Source organism: Sceloporus occidentalis, unplaced genomic scaffold (assembly GCF_023333645.1).
Source record: "Sceloporus occidentalis isolate IW3139 unplaced genomic scaffold, rSceOcc1.0.p SCAF_2, whole genome shotgun sequence".
Taxonomy (NCBI): Eukaryota; Metazoa; Chordata; class Lepidosauria; order Squamata; family Phrynosomatidae; genus Sceloporus; species Sceloporus occidentalis.
Window position 1 is genome coordinate 223,549,291 of NW_028316982.1, and position 22,131 is coordinate 223,571,421.

Below are 22,131 nucleotides of genomic sequence, written 5' to 3' on the forward strand. Positions count from 1 at the left end.
AAAAGATCATAAAGAGAAAAGATATACAACAGAACACTAAAGTTGGAATCATCTAAGCAATGTTATTTCCCATCACTATGTATGGATGTAAGCACTGGACAGTGAAAAACGCAGATCAGAAAATCTCATTTGAGATGCAATGCTGGGCAGTAGTGTGCCTGGGTAGGGCTTCCAAATGGAAGGAGCGGGGCTTCTGCAAGGGGGTGGGTGGGGAGACTGGACTAAGCCTTGCTGCTTGCAAGTGAACACATGCACACGTGGTTTCCCCAACCCTCCTTGCTGTGGCTTGGTTTTCCTCATAGGAAATCTGGGCTGCAGCAAGGAGCCAGACTGAGCACATGCATGCATCCCTCCCCCAACTCTTCTCTCTGTGGCTTGGTTTTCTTGGGTCCTTGAACAGATCAAGCCTGAAATACCTCTAGAAGCCAATACGATCAAATTGAGGCTGTTGTGCATTGGTCACATCATAAGCAGGCATTACTCATTAGAAAAGAACTAATCCTGGAAAAAGCTGAGGGTAGTAGAAACACAGATGGTTAGACTCAGGGCAGTCATGGGCATGAGTCTGCAAAGTTAAGCAGAGCAGTGGAAGACAGGGAACCTTGGAGATGTCTCATCCACCAGGATGTCCATGAGTTCGGGTTAACTCGAGGACAGTTTCCAACAATTAGACTCAATAAAGGAAGCCACATCCCTGAATTTGCAATATTTGATGCTGAGATCTCTCATTCATAGGGTCACCATTAGTTGAAGCTGATTTAATGGTAGTTAACAACAAGAAGATAGGGGATTATTTTTCCTAAATGTTGCTTAATGTAGCATCAGGCTGAGTAAGGTCAGGCTGAATAAAATTAACTGGCCCAAGTCATCCAATTTGTGTTACAGCAAAGGAAGTTGAAACTCATGTTTTTCACATCCAAAATGTTCATAAAAGTGTATAATACAAATTAATTCATTTGCTTAATGCTTCTTCTTAATAATGGCTAAAGACTCTAGGGTACTTTTTTGAAACTAAATGTAGTTACAAACTAAAATTTTAGAAACTAAAATTATATCTAAAGTATGACATTTGAATATGATGACACCACCTGAAAATAAAATTATTTCAAGACTAGGTATTGAACTTTGTTGATATTCTTAGCATAAGGATTTGAAATTTGTTATAATACAAGTCACACTTAGGAAGTGCTGTTAGTCTCATACTCTGAATTAGATTGAGAAGCCAATTCATTCACCAATTAAGCCAGGAACATTCCAGGAAAGACCCAATTATCCATGATTCCTTAGTCTGTATGCCATTGATAGACAGAAAACAAATTGTTGTGCCTAACCTTAGGGTCAATAGAAGTGACAAATCACTTAACTGTGCAGTACATAAACACCAAAAATAAAATAAAAACCCCCGAATCAGATGACAAGTGAGTGGTGGCCATGTGGATTTCATGGCTCAATTACAGGTTCTCAATGAAGACCTTTCCTGCCCTCTAATTTACTATACCTATATTTCAATAGTCTGATGTGTCTGTATTTAATTTAAATGTTTCAAGCTGAGCTAAAATATCCATCAACATACCACCAAGTTTTCAAGTTCTAAAAAATCTTTTGTTTTTGGGAACGTGTGTGTGTGTGTGTGTGTGTGTGTGTTTGTAAAAACAGCTCATAACACATTTCCTCATGACAATTATGCTTCTTGCTGTTGTAGGACACAATTTAAATCATTATTCACCCACTCTCTCCTCCCTCTGTGTCTTTGTTTACTTCTCCCTATCACTTTTTATGCAGCTTTATTATTAAGCATATGCTTCAGGCCCATTGCCTTTTCCTTAACATTTGACCTTCTGCTCCCATTAGCTCTTACTTACTATGCCACTTACTTAGCCAGCTTGGTGGTTTGAGCATTGGACTGGGACACTGGAAACCAGGTCTCAATTACCTACTTGGTCATGAAAACCACTGGGTGACCCTGGGCAAGTCACATGCTCTTAGTCTCAGGGGAAGGCAACGACAAACCTTCTTTTCTTGTTGCCAAGAAAATCTCATGTTAGGTTCATTTTATGGTTGTCATAAGCCAGAAATGACTTGAAGGCAAACAACAACAACAACAACAACAACAACAACACTCCTATTATATCTTCTTCGCGGATAAAATCTCTCGGCTAAGAGCTGATCTTGACGCTGTTATTGGTTCAGAATCAAGAGTAGAGGCGTCCAGAGCTTCCGTGGAGTCAGTTGTACTGGATCCTTTTGAGTCTGTAAGTACCGAGGATGTGGACAAGATCCTCAGTAATGTTAGGAAGACGACCTGCTCTCTTGATCCCTGCCCTTCATGGCTGGCAGTTCAGGGGGGAACGGCGACAACAGAAATGTTGCGTCGTATTATCAATTCATCATTCGGGGAGGACCGTTTTCCATCTAATCTTAAAACGGCCATTGTAAAACCTTTATTAAAGAAGCCCTCCCTTGACCCCCTAATTTGAAATAATTATCGGCCTCTGTCACTCCTGCCATTTTTAGGGAAGGTGATCGAGAGAGCGGTTGCCTCCCAGCTACAGAGGGTCTTGGAGGAGACGGATTATCTGGACCCATTTCAAACCGGTTTCCGGGCAGGCTATGGGGTTGAGACTGCCATGGTCGCCCTAGCCGATGATCTCCATCTGGGCATGGACGGGGGTAGCGTGTCCCTGTTAGTGCTCTTGGACATCTCTGCGGCCTTCGATACCATCGACCATGGTATCCTTCTGGATCGCCTGGGGGAGTTGGGAATCAGGGGCACTGCTGTACAGTGGTTCCGTTCCTACCTCTCAGGTAGGTTCCAGATGGTGGAGCTGGGGGACTGTTGTTCCGATAGGAGGGCCCTGACATCTGGGGTCCCTCAGGGAGCGATTTTGTCCCCTATGCTATTCAACATTTACATGAAGCCGCTGGGAGACACGGGGCACGGTGTTATCAGTACGCTGATGACACCCAAATAGTCTTCTCTGTGTCTCTGACTGATGCAGTGACTAGGGATGGCATCTCTCCACTCAATGGCTGTCTGGAGTCGGTAATGGGCTGGATGAGGGAAAACAGACTCAGCCTGAATCCAGAGAAAACGGAAGTACTTGTGATAGGCTCTCCCGGTCCTGGGAAGGAAATTTGTCCACCTGTCCTGAACGGGGTCATGCTCCCCGTGAAGGACACTGTTCGCAGTTTGGGGGTGCTCTGGACTCGTCGCTTCACCTGACTCCTCAGGTGGATGCGACGGTTAGAGGTACCTGCTATCAGCTTCGGCTGATACGCCAGCTGCACCCCTACCTGGACCGGGGGAACCTTGAAACAGTAGTACACGGACTGGTAACCTCTCGACTTGATTTCTGTAATGCAATCTACATGGGGCAACCCTTGTACCAAACTCAGAAGCTGCAGTTGGTTCAAAATATGGCCGCAAGGCTGGTCACTGGTAGTTCCAGGGCCAGTCATATAACACCTATATTGAAAGATCTGCATTGGCTGCCAGTCCGCTTCCGGGCTCAATACAAGGTGTTGGTTATTACCTATAAAGCCCTAAATGGCTTGGGCCCAGAGTACTTGGAAGACTGCCTCTCCCCATACAATCCACCCCGCACTCTCAGGTCAGGTGGGAAAAAACTTTTGAGAGTTCCTAAGACGAGATACATAGGGACTGCGCAAAGGGCTTTCTCTGCAGTGGCCCCGCAGTCTTGGAACTCTCTCCCTGATGAGCTCCGCTCGGCCCCCTCCCTGGAGTCATTTAAGAAAAATCTCAAGACTCACTTATTCCGCCAAGCCTTCCCCCACATGTCCTGACTGTCATCTTCTCCTGTGTATTGCATGTTGTTTAGATTGTTTATTGATTTTAACTGGTTTTAATTATTAGGTATGAATGATGGATTTTTAATGATGTATTTTATTATATGGTTTAATATGGAGGATTTTCGTCGTTTAATTTTTATCTGTAATTTTTTGTTCTGCGCTGTATTGTATTTCATTATTATCTTGTAAACCACCGTGATTGAAGGAATGGCGGTATATAAATAAAATCTCATTCATTCATTCATTCATATCAGTTTTTTAAAAAAGAAGTAATAAGTTCCCCCTCAATATAAAAATAAAAACTCCCTAATCTATCTAAAAACAAATGATACAATCAATCTAAGGCATGCAAGTTAACTGGATCTTGTATATTTATCAAATGTAGTTAATAATCTCCATTTCTGTTTCTAGTCATGAAATGTGGGATTTCCTAAGAGGAGAAAACAAAGCCCTTTCCCTGCAAGTAGGGCAGGGAATAAGATATTGCTATAAGTAAGGTAGGTAACAATACAACTATTTTTCCCTTCTTTTATTTAATTTTATTACTACACCAATGGCTTGGCTATTAGTTGAATAGCAAAAGTAGAGAACTAATATGATATAGAAAGAGGAGCTGTTTACAAGCTGAGCTTATGCAATAAGAATACCTAGATTTCAAGTTGATTTTTGATGCAATGCTTGTGCACAGCATTCTGTGAGCAATTATCTGGGCTGCCCACAGATCTTTTCAGCAGCAGAGACCAGTCCTTACCTCGGTCACAATTTATTTTTGAAGTTACCACTCAATTAAGATGAATGAACAAGTTCACTCCTTTGTCAATACTACTGTTTCAGTATGCCTTGTCACAGATGGAACATGGCACCATCCATTGATTTACAAGGAAGGGAGAACCATAGAAGAGCTCAGGAAGTAAATTTAAAGAAGTAAAGCTTCCGTTCTATTAGAACAGGAGAGAAGAAAGCGATTGCCTCATGAATACAAATGTTTTAAGATAGTAAATCCACATTTGTGTATGTGTGTGTGAGTGTTTTTAAAAATACAGCTCACTAAGAAACAAGCTTATTTTCTGGTGTTCCAGAGAATAGGACCTAGAGCATGCATCGGCAACCTACAGCCCGCGGGCCGGATCCGGCCCGGGGAGGAGCCAGATCCGGCCCCCGCACGGTCCTGCCGCAGGCGCCGCCGCCGCCAAGGCCTTTGGGCCAGTCGGCAGCCTCCTCTGCCTCCTCCTCCTCTGCCTCTGTGCTCTCCTTCCCCCAGCCGGAGGCACCTCCTGCAAGTCCTTGTTTGCACGCGCGCACGCCTTGCAAAGAGCAGCTCCTTCTCTTCAGGGAGCCTGGCAGGGGCTGGCCAATAGAAAAATGGCGGGGGCGGGGCTGTTTCTAGCACCACTCTGCCATTGGCCAGCCTCAATGAGAAAGTGAAACTTGGGAAGAGCAGGAGGATGCGGAGGAGGAGGAGGACCTCTGGCCCAGAGGGAAGGGAAAGGAACGGCTGTTTCCCTTTGGCTCCAAAAATGATCAACAAGAGGAGGAGGAGGAGGAAGAAGGTGCCATTTCTAATATGCATTTCCCCCTGGATGTAATTAATTATATTCCCATGCCCATTTCCCCCCTGGATGCAACTGTATTCCCATGCCCATTTTCCCCCTGGATGCAACTGCATTCCCATGCCCATTTTCCCCCTGGATGCAACTGCATTCCCATGCCCATTTTCCCCCTGGATGCAACTGCATTCCCATGCCCATTTTCCCCCTGGATGCAACTGCATTCCCATGCCCATTTCCCCCCTGGATGCAACTGCATTCCCATGCCCATTTCCCCCCTGGATGCAACTGTATTCCCATGCCCATTTTCCCCCTGGATGCAACTGCATTCCCATGCCCATTTTCCCCCTGGATGCAACTGTATTCCCATGCCCATTTTCCCCCTGGATGCAACTGTATTCCCATGCCCATTTTCCCCCTGGATGCAACTGCATTCCCATGCCCATTTTCCCCCTGGATGCAACTGTATTCCCATGCCCATTTTCCCCCTGGATGCAACTGCATTCCCATGCCCATTTTCCCCCTGGATGCAACTGTATTCCCATGCCCATTTTCCCCCTGGATGCAACTGTATTCCCATGTACATTTTCCCCTTATTTATATATTTACCCCTTATTTATTGATATCAGTCAGCTTTTGTGATATGGGCCCACACTTTCTGAAGCCGAGAGAGTGTGACTTTCCAAATTGTCTTTCTGTGTGTTTTTTGTCCTTATAATGCTGCCTTGTTGTGACAATGATGGTGGTGGTGATGATGGTGATATTGATATCAGCCAGCTTCTGAGGCACGGCCAATGCAAGTTGCTCTGATTTTTACAAACTCATGCGCAGTGAAGAAAAACCAAAGTCCCTTGACCAAGTACACACTTCTGAGAAGTATAGTTGGTGCAAGACACATGAAACCGAGGGCAAATCACTTCTTGTTAAACCAGCTTTACATGTCAAATATGCATAGCCATGTGAACTCATGTTCAGTGTGAAACCCAAAGAGTTTGGTTATGCAGTAAGCCTCTGAAATATGCAAGAGGCCATGTTAAGTAAAGCCATGTTCAATGCCCAAATGTGCTGTTTGGAATGGGGGAGGGGGGTTGACCAAAAGGAAAGTACATTTCTGTCATCTGTCTAGGAATAATGCCCAAATGTCCTCTATTTTGATCATGGCTAAGAAACATGCATTTATATTAACATTTTTTAAAAAGCATCAATTTTTTTGCATGTCCTCCATTTAAAAAAATGTGTCCTACATTTGAAAATGTTGTCCTATATTATTTATTTATTTAATTATTTATTTTTTGGCTTCGGCCCCCCAGTTGTCTGAGGAACAGCAAGCCGGCCCCCGGGTCAAAAAGGTTGCCTACCCCTGACCTAGAGCAATGGATTCAAAGTACAGGAAAAGAGATTTGACCTTAACATTAGGAAGAATTTCCTGGCAGTTAGAGCTGTTCGACAGTGGAACACACTCCCTCAGAGTGTGGTGGAATCTGCTTCTTTGTTGTTTTTTTTTTGTTTTTTTTTACGAATAATCTTTATTAAAGTTTACAATATATACACACCCCATGTTTTGCATTCAAAATCAAATATATATGCTTACATTCCAAAAAAGAAAAGCATTTCCCCCCTCCCACCCCACCCACCCCCTTTACGTTTACAGTAAATACTTTCTTAACAGCTCAGCCAAAAATAATTCTCTTATCAACAAATTTTTCCTATAGCTACGATCCTCTTACATAACTGTTTAGCTAGAAATACCATTAGAGGCTGCGCCCGACCTTAAGCTTTCTATAAGACAATTTCCCGCCTACTGTTATATTATATTATTTATTTATTATTAATCTTTACATACCAGAGAAGGCGATGAGAGTGATTATTTTACCTTCCATCTATCTTTACAGAATTTTAGCAATGGATCCCAAGTTTCTTTTGCCTCTTCATATTTATCTTTTAAAGCCAGGGTAATCTTATCCATTTCAATTATTTCTAGAGATTTGCAAAGCCATATATCGACCGTGGGTACTTCTGAATTTCTCCACATTTTTGCAACTGACATCCTGGCATTAGTTATCTTTGGGGGGTTTTAAACAGAGGCAAGATGGCCATCTGTTGGGAGTGCTTTGATTCTGTGTTCCTGCATAGCAGGAGATTGTATTGGATGGTCCTTGTGGTCTCTTCCAACTCTATTATTCTATGATTCTAGTGTTCTAAGTACGATTTGGGGAGATCTTATTTATCAAGAAGAAAAAAGAAGTATAAATAATGAAACCTTTTCTTACATGTGATGCTAAATTACACAAGGCCAGACTATTTGCCTACTTAATCCATTATTGTGTGCTATGGCTGGTCATAGTTCCTTTTGCATCTGTCTACCTGACCCTTAAAAACAAACAAATGGAAGTTTGGGGTACTAAACATAGGACCTTGTAATTTCAGACATATGCTATGTCATAAATCCAAGTCTCTTCTCATTTTTTTAACATGGCAAAGAGAAATCTATTCCTAATGGAAGGGCATAATCCAGAATAAATGCTGAGAGCAACTAGCCACTTTAATTCTCATGTGCCAGGAAGGGGAATTTATGTCTTCAGAATGGCCATCCCACCCCTCTCCACACTGGAGGCTGTGGAGCTGGGATGACCTTTCTGCTGCCCTCCTACTGGTGGAGACCAGGGCAGTTAGAATCATGCCATGATTTGTTGCCATGGCATGAGGCTTTAGGGGGTGTGGTTAAGGGCATGCTTTGCCTGTCACCCCTAGGTGTCTCATTCCTGGATTAACCGTTGACCCTCACACCCGCTGCTGGTATAGTGTGAAGTTTCACTTGGTTGCCTAGGGGCCGTGTAGGAATTTTCCCCATTTTCCATGGGGTTTTTCGCCAACACCACACTGTTTCCAGTGGCATAAGGGAGATTGGCTGAGGTGATGTCACAATAATACATGATTTGGTTTGAAATTTGTTTATTCTAATTGGACGTATTTATTTATATTTTGCATAAATCTTTGGATTTGATCTCGGTGAGCACCTTGGACACCCTACTGGGTGTTAGGAAAATTTCTGGAAGCACCTCTACGGGCTTTGCGACCTGGGTGGTGGATGAAAGGAATGGACCTTGGGTCTGGCTGGAAGGTATACCCCGACTTTAATCTTCGCAGATTGGGAAGGGGGACTTCTTGTTGGGCTTCCTTAGGCGGGCTGTCCAACAACAACCCAACTTATGGACTGCCATTGAGGGCCCAGGTGTTATTGTCCTTGATAAGCTGCAGAGGTAGTCTGCGGTAAGACACCGGTATGCAGCTTTCCCTGTCTTCCACATTTGTTTTGGTTATGATACAAGTTGCAGTTCTGTTAAGAACTTAATAAATAGGTCAATAAATGGCCCTGTTTTTAACCCATACATCTTGTGTCTGGTATCTTTATTCCAGGGGTAGGGTAGCAAGTCACATTTTGCTGCAGAATCCAAAACCAATTAGCCCTACATTCTAAAACATTCTAAGATATTTATTATCATCTAAAGAACTTCAGGTAATGTCAGTTGGTCCCTACAACCTGTCATGTTTTGTTTTCCTCTTTTACAGACCAAAAGCAAGATGGAAATAAAAATGATTCAGTTGTTTTCAAATTGATTAGTGAAATTAATGTTATGATATGATTTTTTGGAAGTGTTTCACTGTGTCGTTGCAGACATTATAGTAAACAGATTATAAAAACTTGATTTTTTCTTCCTCTATCAATTAAAATGATTAATTGCTACTTATTCAGGTATATGTATGCGGTCAACAGTTCTATTATTCTAACATTCACATTTACATTCTTCTTCTTCAGAGTTCGGCATGCCTGATTCACTTTTTAACTCATGTTTTCTCTTAAATCAAAGTTTCTGTGGCATTTACTTAAAGACAGTGCTGTATGATTTGGGTTTATTTTTGTGGGAGGGGAAATTAATCTATTTCTTATTCATGAGCAATACTAGTTTCGGTAGATTTTTTAATGATCTGATTGACAGTACCTGCTCAGAACTGGTATTTCACAAAATGCCAAGAGGTTTGGGATAAAAAGTGTGAAATGAGACCTATAAAACCCATAAACCCATAAAAATGTCTTTTTGCCATCTGGAATATAGAATTTTCACGTATTCACCCCACAAATCATGCAGCATGAGTTAATGTAGTCACAGCATGACACTATGCATGTCTATTCTGTAGTAAATCACACAGAATTCCAGGACACAAATGTGAATAGAACTGGATCCTGAACTGCTTAAACTTTTGCAATATATCCATGTCTTCTCATTACACCCTTTCTCTGTATGATGGCATTTACTCCCTTGTAAGCATTTAGCATTTCTGCCTTCATTGGTGCAGTTGCATAGTGGTAAAAGAATGTCAGTATTGCTACTTGGACTGGAAAGTAATTAGCTACAGATAATTACTCATTTGTAATGGATCTATTTATGCCAAGCTAAATCAGGACTATGGTCCAAAACACAATGCAGAAATAATCCAGTTTGAGACCACTTTAACTGCCCTAAGTGCTAGGGAATTCTGGGAACTGTAGGTTTGTAACCATTTATTCTTCTCTGTTAGAGAGCTCTGGTGCCACAATAAACCACAATTCCCAGTATCCCCTAGCACTGAGCCAGGACAGTTAAAGTGGTGACAAACTGGATTATTTCTGCAGTGTTTTTGGACCTATATAATGTTATTATTGTATCTTAAACATAGATAACAGGACACCTTTTGTGGTGTATATGGAGTACCTATTGCTTTAGTAATTTGTATACTTACAGATGTGGGAAATAATATGATGGAAGAATATCACATGGTTTGAATGCTGGGTTCCGCCTTTCTTAATGGGTTTACTTTATTATTATTTTTTGGTTGATATTGAGGTAAGGATGAAGTGGATGACAGGAAAGCTTGTTTTATATCGCAAGCTTGTAGCATTCAGATTTTATAAAAAACAAAAGAATATAATTAATTATTTTAATTTCCCATGAGAAACATGGGAGTGAAGAGTTACTTTTAAAACTGTTAATTATATTTAATGGATTCCCCATTTGGCCTGTAATTTTAACTAATAACTTTGAAAGAGGAACCTTTCAATGTTTTCATGTTGGTTTATCGTGTCTGTGTGTGTGTCTTCAAGTTGCCTGTCAGCTTTTGATAAACCCATGACTTTCATAGAGGGTTTTTTTAAAAGGTAAGGAATAGGCAGAGGTGGTTTTGTCAGTTCTTTCCTCTGAAATACAAGCTTGGTATTCCCTGGCAGACTCCCATCCAAGTACTAACCAGGGGCTGACATTGTTTAGCTTCCAAAATCAGGCAGGATCTGATGCATTTAGAGTACTTAGGGTAACAATAGTAATTTGCACTAATGACTGACCATAAACTTAAAACCTGAATATTAATTTAGAATAATAATTCTGGATGGAAGGGAGAATATTATTCCTCACACACAGGATATATATTTTGTCTTCAAATAATTTTTGGACCCTGGCATCTTTATTGGTTCAAAATAACTTTGGAAAATGGAATTATATTTTCACAGTTTTTGTTAAGCTGGTGGTAGTAACTTGCTTTGCTCATTTCCCCATGATCTATTGAAATTATAACATTTGCTTCCTTGCAATAATGACATTATATGTACTTAAGAAATATATGACTATATACACCAGCCTTATTTTTTAACTTTTATAAGGCAGTATGGGTTTCCAAAGGAAGAAAGCAAACACAACAATAACTAATGTTCCTTATAATACAGGATAAACATTGCATCTAATTAAGATTTTTTAAAACATCCATCCACTACATAATATGTGAAACAATTTCTTAGCAATTAATACAAATTGTATTATTGTTTACCATTAAACAATAAAAGCAGGGTATAAATCTAATAAAGAGGTAAAGATGGTATATTAGTGATTTTTGATGGTTAATATATCAGGTCACGTATGAAGTCAGTGAAATTTAGCCTAGCCAAAACCATCATATCTCACCCACAGTCCCATCCACCTTTGATAGTCTGGGAAATATAAATGTCTGCCATCATGTATTACAAGGTTAATGAACAGATTTCTAAGAGTGCAACCTTATGAATGTAAGCATATTGGTTATCAATACTGTACATTACAGCGTATTCCTATCAGGTCAAGCTCTGACTGTAGTAAATCTAGTGGGAGAGTCCAGTGATATGAATACTGGCCATGCTTACCTAAAGTAAGTGATGCTGCTATCAGAAATGATCCTAGGATCAACTTATCCTGCATGTTTTTCTTTAAACAGATGTTAGTGGAACAACGTGTGATGGAGTCAAAAGAAAATGGCAGTCAAATCCCTCTGGTAACATAAATCAGGCCAGAAGATCAAGTGTGTAAAATGCTTTGACAACCTGGGGGAAAAGACTGTGTTGAGGTGCTAGATTATAAGCATATTTGCTTAGAAATCAATTTGTAATATAGTATTCACTAGTTAAGAGCACTACAATACATATGAATATAGCCAATGATATATTTTAGCTTCAATTTAGTCAAGCATGTGGAACAATAAAAACAGAGATGACTAGCATCCTCCAAAATATGTTTGCTATTAGTTTTCTAATGTTATTTTTTGAAGATATTGCCTGCTGTGTTGATTTATGAAGATGAGGCAAAGGATAGGGAAATGGTCACTGACTTATACATATTTCTATCTATCATAGCCTGAAATAAACATTTGAGGGTAAATCCAATGTTAGTTTAGGTTAAATCAACTGAAATCAGTGCAACTTATTTAACTGTTGATTAATAAACCCCATTCATTTCAATTAGTTTACCCTATTTGGGACTATTTAGATTATCATCATCAGAATTCTTTAAATAAATGATATTATCTATTGCAAAAGTAGGCAAAAATAGGTCAAACAAGAAAGGCAGTTTCAGAGGGGAGGCTGCTGATGGACACTAAAAATGAAGGGTCCAGCTCATGCAGTTTTCTTTTTACAGCACACAAAAGGCCATCATGTTTGATGTTTGAACACTCATTTAATATTTCCTGTTCACCATGTAGTGCATACAGCCCACTATCCATATAATGATGAATTTTAAGATATTCCAGCATGATGCTGAATTGTACTCAAATGTAGGTCTCACCACCCATTTGCTTTTTTTCTTTTCCCAAGTCCTTCCCTCCCTCCTTCTTCCCTTCCCTCTGACACACACAGGCACAACACAGATGTAACACAGGCTCTGCATGAATGCCTAACAGTCCTTAGAAAGTCAGGATCCAGGAAGCAGTAGACACTCCCTGTGCTACTTTGTAATAAAACTAGTCCCAGCAGTGCATTTGGGTGTGAATGAATTGTACAGAAGGTATCAGAAAGCTAAAATGTAGTAAAATACAGCTAAATTGCATCATGCATAAGTGATCAAAGGCTGATGTTCTGATTCCCAAAGCAGTTCGAAAATCTAAGACCTTTAGAAATGACATTTAAGATGCCAGTGTTGGTGGGCCTCAACATTCCCTGCATATATAATAACAGATGAAGAGCTTTCTGTTGTTTGTTAATGGTGGTACCAGTCGCTTCATGTTGAGTTGCAAGAGCCTGTAAGAGCATCAAATTGATGTCTGAACCATATATATATATATATATATATATATATATATATATATTTCTACACAGCTTGGATAGCTATTTTTTTCTTTTAGTCCAGAGTAACTTTGTTGTCTCTAGAAACAGCCCTTAAAGAGAATCCTGCCTTGGATCTCACTTACAACAGCACCTATGTATTCTTTCTTTTGTCCTATAGTACATGTCTATTTATGCCACTCTCAATAAGAAGAGTTTACCAGTTTAACCCTGCTTTGAGGATATATATATATATATATATATATATATATCCCCTACTGTGTCCTGCAGGGGTACAATTCTGAATGCACAGAAATCGATAGGAGTTCATCTGTTGACATTCTGTGGCTTTTCCTCTCAGCATGAATGCCCATAGATCACTAAGTACTAATAAGATGGGTCGGCATGAGATGCTCCGAAGAGAGAAAAGTGGTATCTTGAGTGGCTGCGATGCTACCTTGTGATACCTGAGCAATTATGTAATTAGGAATAATTTGTTCTGAGTTGCCCAGAACAATGCTGTGCTCAGACAACAGAGGTGAACCTTTCAGCTGCAATCTTTCTGAAAACTGAAAGGTTTTTAGTAGGACAGCCAATCTAGATTATTTAAATTGAATAGGTTATAAAGTACATGGGTGCCACCAGAAGCTCACTGACTGGCCTGTCATAAATCACTATCTCTTAACCTTGGCTTTCTGTTTTTATATGCCTATATGTGGTGCTGATGTGAGGGCAAGTAACATAGAGAAGGTTAAAACATTTTGCCAGGTAAGATGTGATGTAACTGATAATGCTGGTAAGGATGATAAGAGCAGAAGAACATGTGATGCGAAGAGGATTTGAAGTTTCAAAAGGCCAGTGGTTTAATAAATACTTTGAGAAAGAGAGCTAAAGCCATGACTTGAAGGTGCACACTTCAGCTCCTGTGCAAGTACGAGGGCTCTAAGGGGTTTCTTTTGAAACTGTAGCTCCTGAAGAGCAGTGCGGGCTGCTTCGTGGGGTTCCCTGACTTCCTCAGCTGACCTTTTCCAGAAGACCACAAGAAGCTTATCCAGAGTGGCCTTGAAAACCCCAAAGGTGCTCCTGTGCCTCTGGGGAAACAATCCTCATGCCCTGTGAATGTCTCCTATATGAAAACTAAGTTGATACCTAGGGAAACAAGGGAAGAGGCATGTCCTTGGCATGGAGGAGAGGCAACAAGAAGACCAAAATTGAGCAAAAATCTAGAGCAAATGGCTCTGAAGCTATCGTTTGTATTATGCCACTAAAATAAAACCTCTTGGGTTGCAGGGCTGGTCAGTTTAAAATGATCCCTGGGGCACGGGAGCTGGATGAATGAAATGTGGGTGATCAAGAAATCTTTTGAGCTCATGGTCTCTTCTCAGATCCTATTTCAGCCTTTTTCAGACAAGCAGAAACAAAACTAAGGGTTTGTATCCAACCAAATGGAGAGGTGAACAAGTTTCACAGGGGTTTCTGACCCCTGGCACAGGATCAGGCCACTCTTTGACCTGAGAATCCTTGGCTACTGTGCCCAGGGCCTGGGGAAATCTTGCCTTTGGGAGCTGAATATGCCTTCCTTTATCACCATGAAGGCCAGTCCTTCTTTCCTGTCAGTCACAGAGGCTGCACCCACAGTGCAGACATAATCTGGTGCTGTATCCACACTGGAGAAATAACTTGGTTTGGCACTGCTTTAACTGCCCTGGCTCAAGACTATGGAATTCTGGGAGTTGGAGTTTGTGCTCTGGACCCCACAACAAACTCCAACTCCCAGAATTCCATAGCCTTGAGCCAGAAAGAATTAAAGCAGTGCAAAACTGGGTTATTTCTCCAGTGTGGATGCAGCCTGGGTTGATCCTACTGCCACTGTCCAGGCTCCAGGCTCTGGAATTCTGGGAATGGGAGTGGCTCCACAAACAACCATCCCCAGAATACCATAGCATGGAGCCAGGGCAGTGGCAGTAGGTTCGACTCAGGTTATTTCTGTGCTGTGGAGGCAGCCCTGAGTCAAAGGATGCTCCCCATTCACACCCTTTCCTTTCCCCTGAACCCTCCGGCCAGAAGGCTGCCCTCCCCGTCCTCACCCCCCCGCCCCCTCCATCCTTGGCAAGGCAGCTTGGCCCTCCCCCCAAAAAGGCTCCCCCACCCCCACCCCCACTTCCATCCCCCCACTTCCCCTCCCCCCTACCTTGGTTGTTGGAGAGGTGAGTGCCTCCTCCGGGGCGCCCCGTCAGGAGAGGGAAGACCAGGCTGAGTCTCCAGAGGAAGCCCCTCAGGGCCCGGCCGCCCATGGCTCTGCCCTCGGAGGGGGCGCCAGGCTCAAGGGGGGCTGCCCCAGAGGCCTCCAGGGGGGAAAAGAGGGACCAGAGAGAATAGCCAAGTCCGGGGCGAGGTGCGTCCTGGAGAAAGCGGGCTTCCTTCCTCCTCTTCCAAGGAGGCCAGGGGGCACTTTCGAGGCCGGGGCTCTGCCCAGGCAGGGAGCTCCACAGGCAAACTTTTCTCGCCCAAGGGATCTCCGTCGCTGGGGAGCAGGAGAGAGGGCTCCTCCGGATGGTGGTGCCTACCTCTCCTCCTCCTCCTTCTGTTTCTCCTTCTCTTCCTCCTCCTTGCCCCCTGAAGGAGGGTTCCTCAGGATGGTGGTGCCCACCTCACCTGCCGCCTCCTCCTCCTCCTCCTCTTCCTCTCCTCCTCTTCCTCCTTCTTATCTTCTTCTTCCTCCACTCCTTCTTCCTCTTCTTCCTCTCCTCCTCCTTCCCACCGGCTCCTTCCCTCTTCAGCCTTCCAGCCCCTCTCCCCTGAAGTCCCTCCTCCTCCACCTCTCTTGGGGAAGCGCCATCTCCTCTGCCCGCTTGGCAGCCTCTCTGCCACCGCCGCTGCCTCTGATCCGGAGGGGAAAGAGAGGCAGCCCCGTTCTTGGGGCTAGGAAAGAAGGTCCCTTCCTGCCCCAAAGCCAAGGCCTCCCCCCCAAAGCAAGCAAGCAAGCAAGCAAAGGACCCCCCCCCCCTTTTGGAGGCGCCTCTCCGTCCGTCGGCTGGAAGGTGCTGAAATGCTGGACAGCTCCCCAATCAAGCCAAGTCGCCCAGCGCCTGGGCTCCGGGACGCCTCCCCGATCCGCCTGGCTGGGGCTGGGCTTCTCCTTGGCCGTCGGCTCCGGATGGAAGGAGGGACCACAGCGTCCGCCCCTCGCCCGCCTTCTCCACTCGCACACCCCCCGCCTCTCCCCCTCTTCTCTCTGGAGGGATGCGCCTGGGTTGTTTTTTTAAAAAGCCAACCAAAAACAGAAGCAGGAGGCGGATCTAGGCTAAGCAGATGCAGGAGACAAGCTACCAGGTGCAAGGTCCAGCCTCCCAAAGGCAGGATCCAGTCTACCAGAAGCAGGATCGAAGCTACCAGGTGCAAGGTCCAGGCTACCAAAGGCAGAAGCCAAGCAATCAGGAGGAGGAGCCAAGCTACCAGGATCCAGGCTGCCAGAAGCAAGAGCTAGGCTAACAGAAGGAGGACCCAAACTACCAGGACCCACGCTAGCAGGAGCAAGATCTGGGCTAACAAAAGGAGGAGCCAAGTTACCAGCATCCAGGCTAGCAGGAGCAAGATCTGGGCTACCAGAAGGAGGATCCAAGCTACCTAGAACCTGGCTAACAGAACCTAGATCCAGGCTCCCTGGCTGCCAACGGGGGGGGGGGGGGGGGTTGCGCAGGTCTTCCAGGAGGGCAAACCTCCCAGGCGAGGACCACCCCTTCTCTCTCTGCTCTTCCCTTCCCTTCCCAGCCAAGAAATGAACACAACGTGTATTAAAAATAAGTATAAGGGAGACGGGGGCGTCGGAGATGGCGGGAGGGAGGGAGGGAGGGAGGTCCTTTGCTCGGTGGCTGTCTGGAGGAGAAGGGAGACCTGAGGGGTGGCCAGAGGGGCGAAGAGGAGGCGGCGAGGGAAGCAGGCAGGCAGGCAGGCAGGCAGGGCTCCCTTGGCTTGGAAGCAGCTGCCAGCAGCCCGCAGGTCAAATGCAGCCTCTTCAGCACTAGAGGGGGTTAGTCGACAAGAGGAAGGGGGAAAGAAAGAAACCACAGAATGGCACACAGATATTCTTCTACTTTCTTTTTTTGGAGGATGGCTCTGGCTCAACTTTAAAACTGTATGAGATTAAGAGCATTGAGGTGTGACTGGCGACTTATAATTTTTAAGGGATTGTGTGTGTGGGTTTGTGTGTGTGTTGTTCCTCCCTAAGGCAATCTCATTCTTCTTATACCCCAACCAAGTAAGCATGTAGCAGCACCTTTGAGACTAACTGAAAGACAGAACTTGACAGCATGAGCTTCCCTAGACTTCAGCCTACTTCCTGAGGTCAACAAAAAAGTCCCACAAAAACTTTTGATGCTAATTTCTCTCTTTCAGTTAGTCTCAAAGGTGCTGCAAGATCTCTCTGAACTCTGATTCTACAGACTAGCATGGCTATATCTTTGCATTCCACCCAGTCAAGTAAGACATTTCTTGAGTAGGGTGTAAGAAAAATGAGAGATGCCCTTTCCAATTGAAAAGGTGACAAATTGCCCCACTGGGGAACAGTTTGGGGAGGGTGTCTCTATGGAGGGTGTCTCTCAGGGAAGCCATCAATTTTTTCCTTCCTTTCCACTTGCCAATGAAGGGACCAGAGTCTTGCTTCCTTCTTTGCCAGGCTCTCTTGGGATTTGGGGTAGTGCTCACTTGGATGTCCTTACTCTTCAAGGCCCAAAGAGACATGTCCCTTCCTTTCCCTCCATCAGGACCTCCCCCCCACTGAAAGAACTGCAGGACTTTGGGGACTCAATTATTGTTCTTCATTTGCTATGCTTCAATCTGACTTGCCCTCACTTTCTGGACTACACAGCTATCTCTCCTCTCCTCCCCAGTTTGTCCTTCTAATAGTGTTATGGAACAGGTCATGCTGTTCCCTCAAGAAATGTATGAACTTGTTCCATTGCTAGCACAGTCCATCTCAAGATGGTTTCCATCTCAAGATGGTAATAAGCAGATTTGGAGCCAGTACTTTCACCCCAGGGCCATTTCTCTATTTAACATTCATTATTAGCACTGTGTAAGAACTATAGAACAATGCTTCCTAAACTGCCTGATATGGGGGACCAACAATTATTTTTTCTTAGTTTGCAGACATAGGGACCACATTTGTGTCCACTGACTACAACTGCTTCTTTCTTGGAAACTCTCCAGAGACCATCAGCCAATGGATTTTGAACTAGCTTTTGAACCTCTTCTGAACAAATCTTGTCAATATTTGATTCCAAATGACTTCAAGACACACAAAAATAACGAATTCCACACTGAACCTCCCCTACTTGTTGCTGACAGTACAGCAAACGTGAGAACATACACTGGTCTCTGGTGGATAGAATCTGGAGCTGATCTTTGCTTATTTTGTTAAATGCCCATAGGTCACTAAGACCAGCATAGATCAGCATTTTTTAAATTTTGATACATTTAACAATCAGTGTACTTTATCTACCACTATCAGATATTCAGTGCAAATCTTAATTTGAAGTAGTCAAATTGTTTAGACAATGGAAGATTTTGAGGATGTGTCACTGGGACCTACTTCACATTATCTATAAACACAGAAGGCATTTTTTCCTGCCTCTTCAGCAGACTAAAAGAGCTTCTGAAACACTAGTAAGATCTAGAAACCATTTGTTTGCCTTCAGAAGCAATGCACTGAACTCACTGCAGTATCTTGCTCACCTAAGATGGGTAACAATTATCTTATACATGATCAGATAAATAGTCAGACTAAGTGTTGCTCCCAGAATTATGCAAAATAGCTGCTTCTGGTGAAAAGAAATGAAGCAGTTGGAAGAAGACGATACAAATGGGCCTGGTGGCACAGTGGTTAAATGCCTGTACTGCAGCCATTCACTCAAAACCACAAGGTTGCGAGTTCAAGACCAGCAAAAGGGCCCAAGCTCGACTCAGGCTTGCATCCTTCCGAGGTCGCTAAAATGAGTACCCAGACTGTTGGTGGCTAATTAGCTTACTTGCTAATTAGCTGGAATAGCGGTATAGAAATAAAACAAATTATTATTATTATTAGAAACCTGTTTCTAAAGGTCCAGGTTGGTGGGGCACATACAGGAAGTGCCATATCCTATGACAAAAGAAAACATACAGAAGAAAGGTCACTACTTGTCAAAAGAAAAATAGTACTGCGAGAACAAGGATGCATGCAGTGAGATGGAAACCTCTTCCACTTGCTCAAGAAAGGATACAGCCATAGACTGTAAGTGAATGTTGTTGCTACATCAGATAAATTAGAAACCTGTTCCTAGTACTTAAGGGCATTGACATGAGCAGTGATAGGGTATCAGACTTTACCCAATAATAAAGGCTCAAATGAAAACAAAGGAGTCATTGAAGCACAAGCAGATCTGGAATCTGTTCACAGTGGTCCAGGATAGCAGGATGGTCATGTAGATGGGTCACATTCTGCCCCCAAATGAATGATCAAATGACAGGCCTCATCTGAAATATTATGTCCAGTCTGGGCACCACAATTCAAAAAGGATGTTGACAAGTTTTGGAGGGTTTCCAGAGGAGGGCTACCAAAATTGTGAAGGGTCTGGAAACCATGCCTTATGAGGAAAGACTTGAGGAGCTGGGGATGTTTACCTTGGAGAAGAGACGGTTAAAAGGTGATATGATAGCCCTGTTTAAGTATGTGAAGGGGTGTCATATTGAGTATGGAACAAGCTTGTTTTCTCCTGCTCCAGAGTCTAGAACGTGGAACAGTGGATGCAAGCTACAGAAAAAGAGATTCCACCTTAACATTAGGAGGAAGTTCCTAACAATAAAAGCTGTTCGACAGTGGAACAAACTCCCTCAAAGAGTGGTGGAGTCTCCCTCTTTGGAGGTCTTTAAACAGAGACTGGATGGCCGTCAGGGATGCTTTGATCATGAGTTCCTGCATGGCAGGGGGTTGGATTGGATGGCTCTTGTGGTCTCTTCCAACACAATGATTCCATGATTCTGTGACAAAAAACATATTGACAGCTACATGTAAAAAATAAAATGCTGTTCTTGGAATGGTACAGGGCAAACAGGGCTTTCCTAGTAGATAACAAAAGTTGCAGGAACATGGAGCAAAGTCATATATTTTCCCCAAATGACTGTTCTCTCTCTCTCTCTCTCTCTCTCTCTCTCTCTCACACACACACACACACACACACACACACACACACGGTCTTTGGAGAAAAAGACAACAGAAAAGCATAGGGGAGGGACAGAACAAAGAACCCTACCATCTGGATAAACCTCAGTGTCCTAAGTGTCTTTACATTATTTCCAAAATACCAGATCAGTTCAGCCAAGTATATGTCCTCAGCTCCAACTGTGGTAAACCTTTGGTTCTGCTTCTGGATCCTTTGGTTCCATCACTGGTGTGCATGGTTCTCTTGGTGTGACCAGTCTCCTCCACCCAACCAGCTCTACTGAGCTCCACTCATTTCTGATCATACAGATATCCTCTTAGCAGTTTCATATATACTTTTACATTATCTGTTAACTAGCTCTCCTCCAACCTGAGATGAACTTTCTTGCTATTGCATTTTATTTCAGTGATTCTTGCATACTTTTAAAATATAATTTAATTGCGTATAATTGTGGACAAAGTAAAAAAAAAGCTGAAAAGAAAAAAAGAAACTTAAGAAACTATTGTTGTATGTCTTCAAGTAATTTATGACTTATCGAGACCCTAAGGTGACCTATCACATGATTTTCTTGGCACTATTTGTTCAGAGGGCTTTTTCCTTGGCTTTTTTTTTTTTTTTTGAGGCTGAGAAAGTGTGATTTGCTCGAGATTCATAGAATTATAGTATCATAGAGTTAGAAGAGACCACAAGGGCCATCCTGGCAACCGCTGCCATGCAGCAAACCATAAGCAAAGCCCTCCAGACAGATGGCTATCCAGCCTCTGTTTAAATGCCTCCAAAGAAGGAGACTCGACCACTCTCCAAGGGAATGTGTTCCACTATCAAACAGCTCTCACTGTCAGGAAGTTCCTCCTAATGTTTAGGTGGAATCTCTTTTCCTGTAGCTTGCATCCATTGGTCCAGGGTCTATCTCTGGAGCAGGAGAAAACAAGTTTGATCCATCCTCAAAATGCCACCGCTTCAAATACTTTAATAGGTCTATCAACTCGTAACCATCTCTTCTCCAGGCTCACCATTCGTGGCTCCCTAAGTCTCTCTTCATAGGGCATGGTTTCCAGATCCTTCACCATTTTGGTTGCCCTCCTCTGGATAAGCTCCAGGTTGCCTAGTGGTTTCCATGGCTGAGTGGGGACTGCTCCATAGTCCAATGCACAAACCACTGTACCACATTGGCTCAAAGAAACTATGGAGGAGACAAATGTAAAGCTTGATGTACAAGATTCAATCAGTAGCTTCTCTAAATCTGTGGGGAGTACAACAATTTTATGTTTATTATTTACCATATTTCATAGATCAAAAATCTGTGCAGTTGTTTTCCAAATGTAACATATTGTGAGATTATTTGAAAGTCTGAAACCAGATATTAGAGAACACTATGTTCCATTCTTTACTGCAGTTTCTGTTTAACAAGTATATCTTGTACCCCCCCTCAAATGTATCTATAGCTTCTGAAGAAGAAGCTGGTAATTTATAACATCCTTAAAGATTGTTTACCTGATCAAGGATAAAATAATAATGTTTAGAGGGAATCAGGCTGACATTCTGAGTCACCATTACCATTTTAAAGTACATTTAGCTGTTTTTAAACATGTTTACTAGAAAATGACAAGTTATGTTAATGTGATTTATGATGACATCTTTCTGCTTAAGCCCAGTTACTAGTCTCAACTAGAGAAATGTCATTGAATCAATGGAGTTTATATAAGTGTTGTTTTAATATTCAGCAATTGATGCAGTGACTCTCTTTAATTTAGGTTTTTTAATGGGAAATGATTGGAATTGAATGCAGCAATAAAGTTTAGGATACAGAGCAATTGCTCTGTTCAAAAATTAACTTTATTGTTATTTTAATAGATCAAGACCCCTCCACTGATTCCACTGCATCTTCATACAAGTTACCAAAATCAGTTACACAAAATATCTCAATAAAAGTATTTTGATATAATGTCCTCCAGTACTTCATATACAAAGAGTGTGATAC

At 42.9% G+C, this 22,131-nt stretch overlaps 1 protein-coding gene across 4 annotated transcripts in view; it reads right to left on the reverse strand.

Annotated features, from left to right (window-relative positions):
* EPHA6 (EPH receptor A6) overlaps positions 1-15,528 on the reverse strand; it is a 608,811-nt gene extending 593,283 nt beyond the window's left edge. For all 4 annotated transcript variants that reach the window (XM_089512280.1, XM_089512279.1, XM_089512277.1 and 1 more), the window contains exon 1: positions 15,146-15,528. In XM_089512280.1, the coding sequence (XP_089368406.1) occupies positions 15,146-15,248 (103 nt within the window). In that variant the 5' untranslated portion in view covers positions 15,249-15,528. The remainder of the gene's footprint in view (positions 1-15,145) is intronic.
* Positions 15,529-22,131: the final 6,603 nt, after the last annotated feature.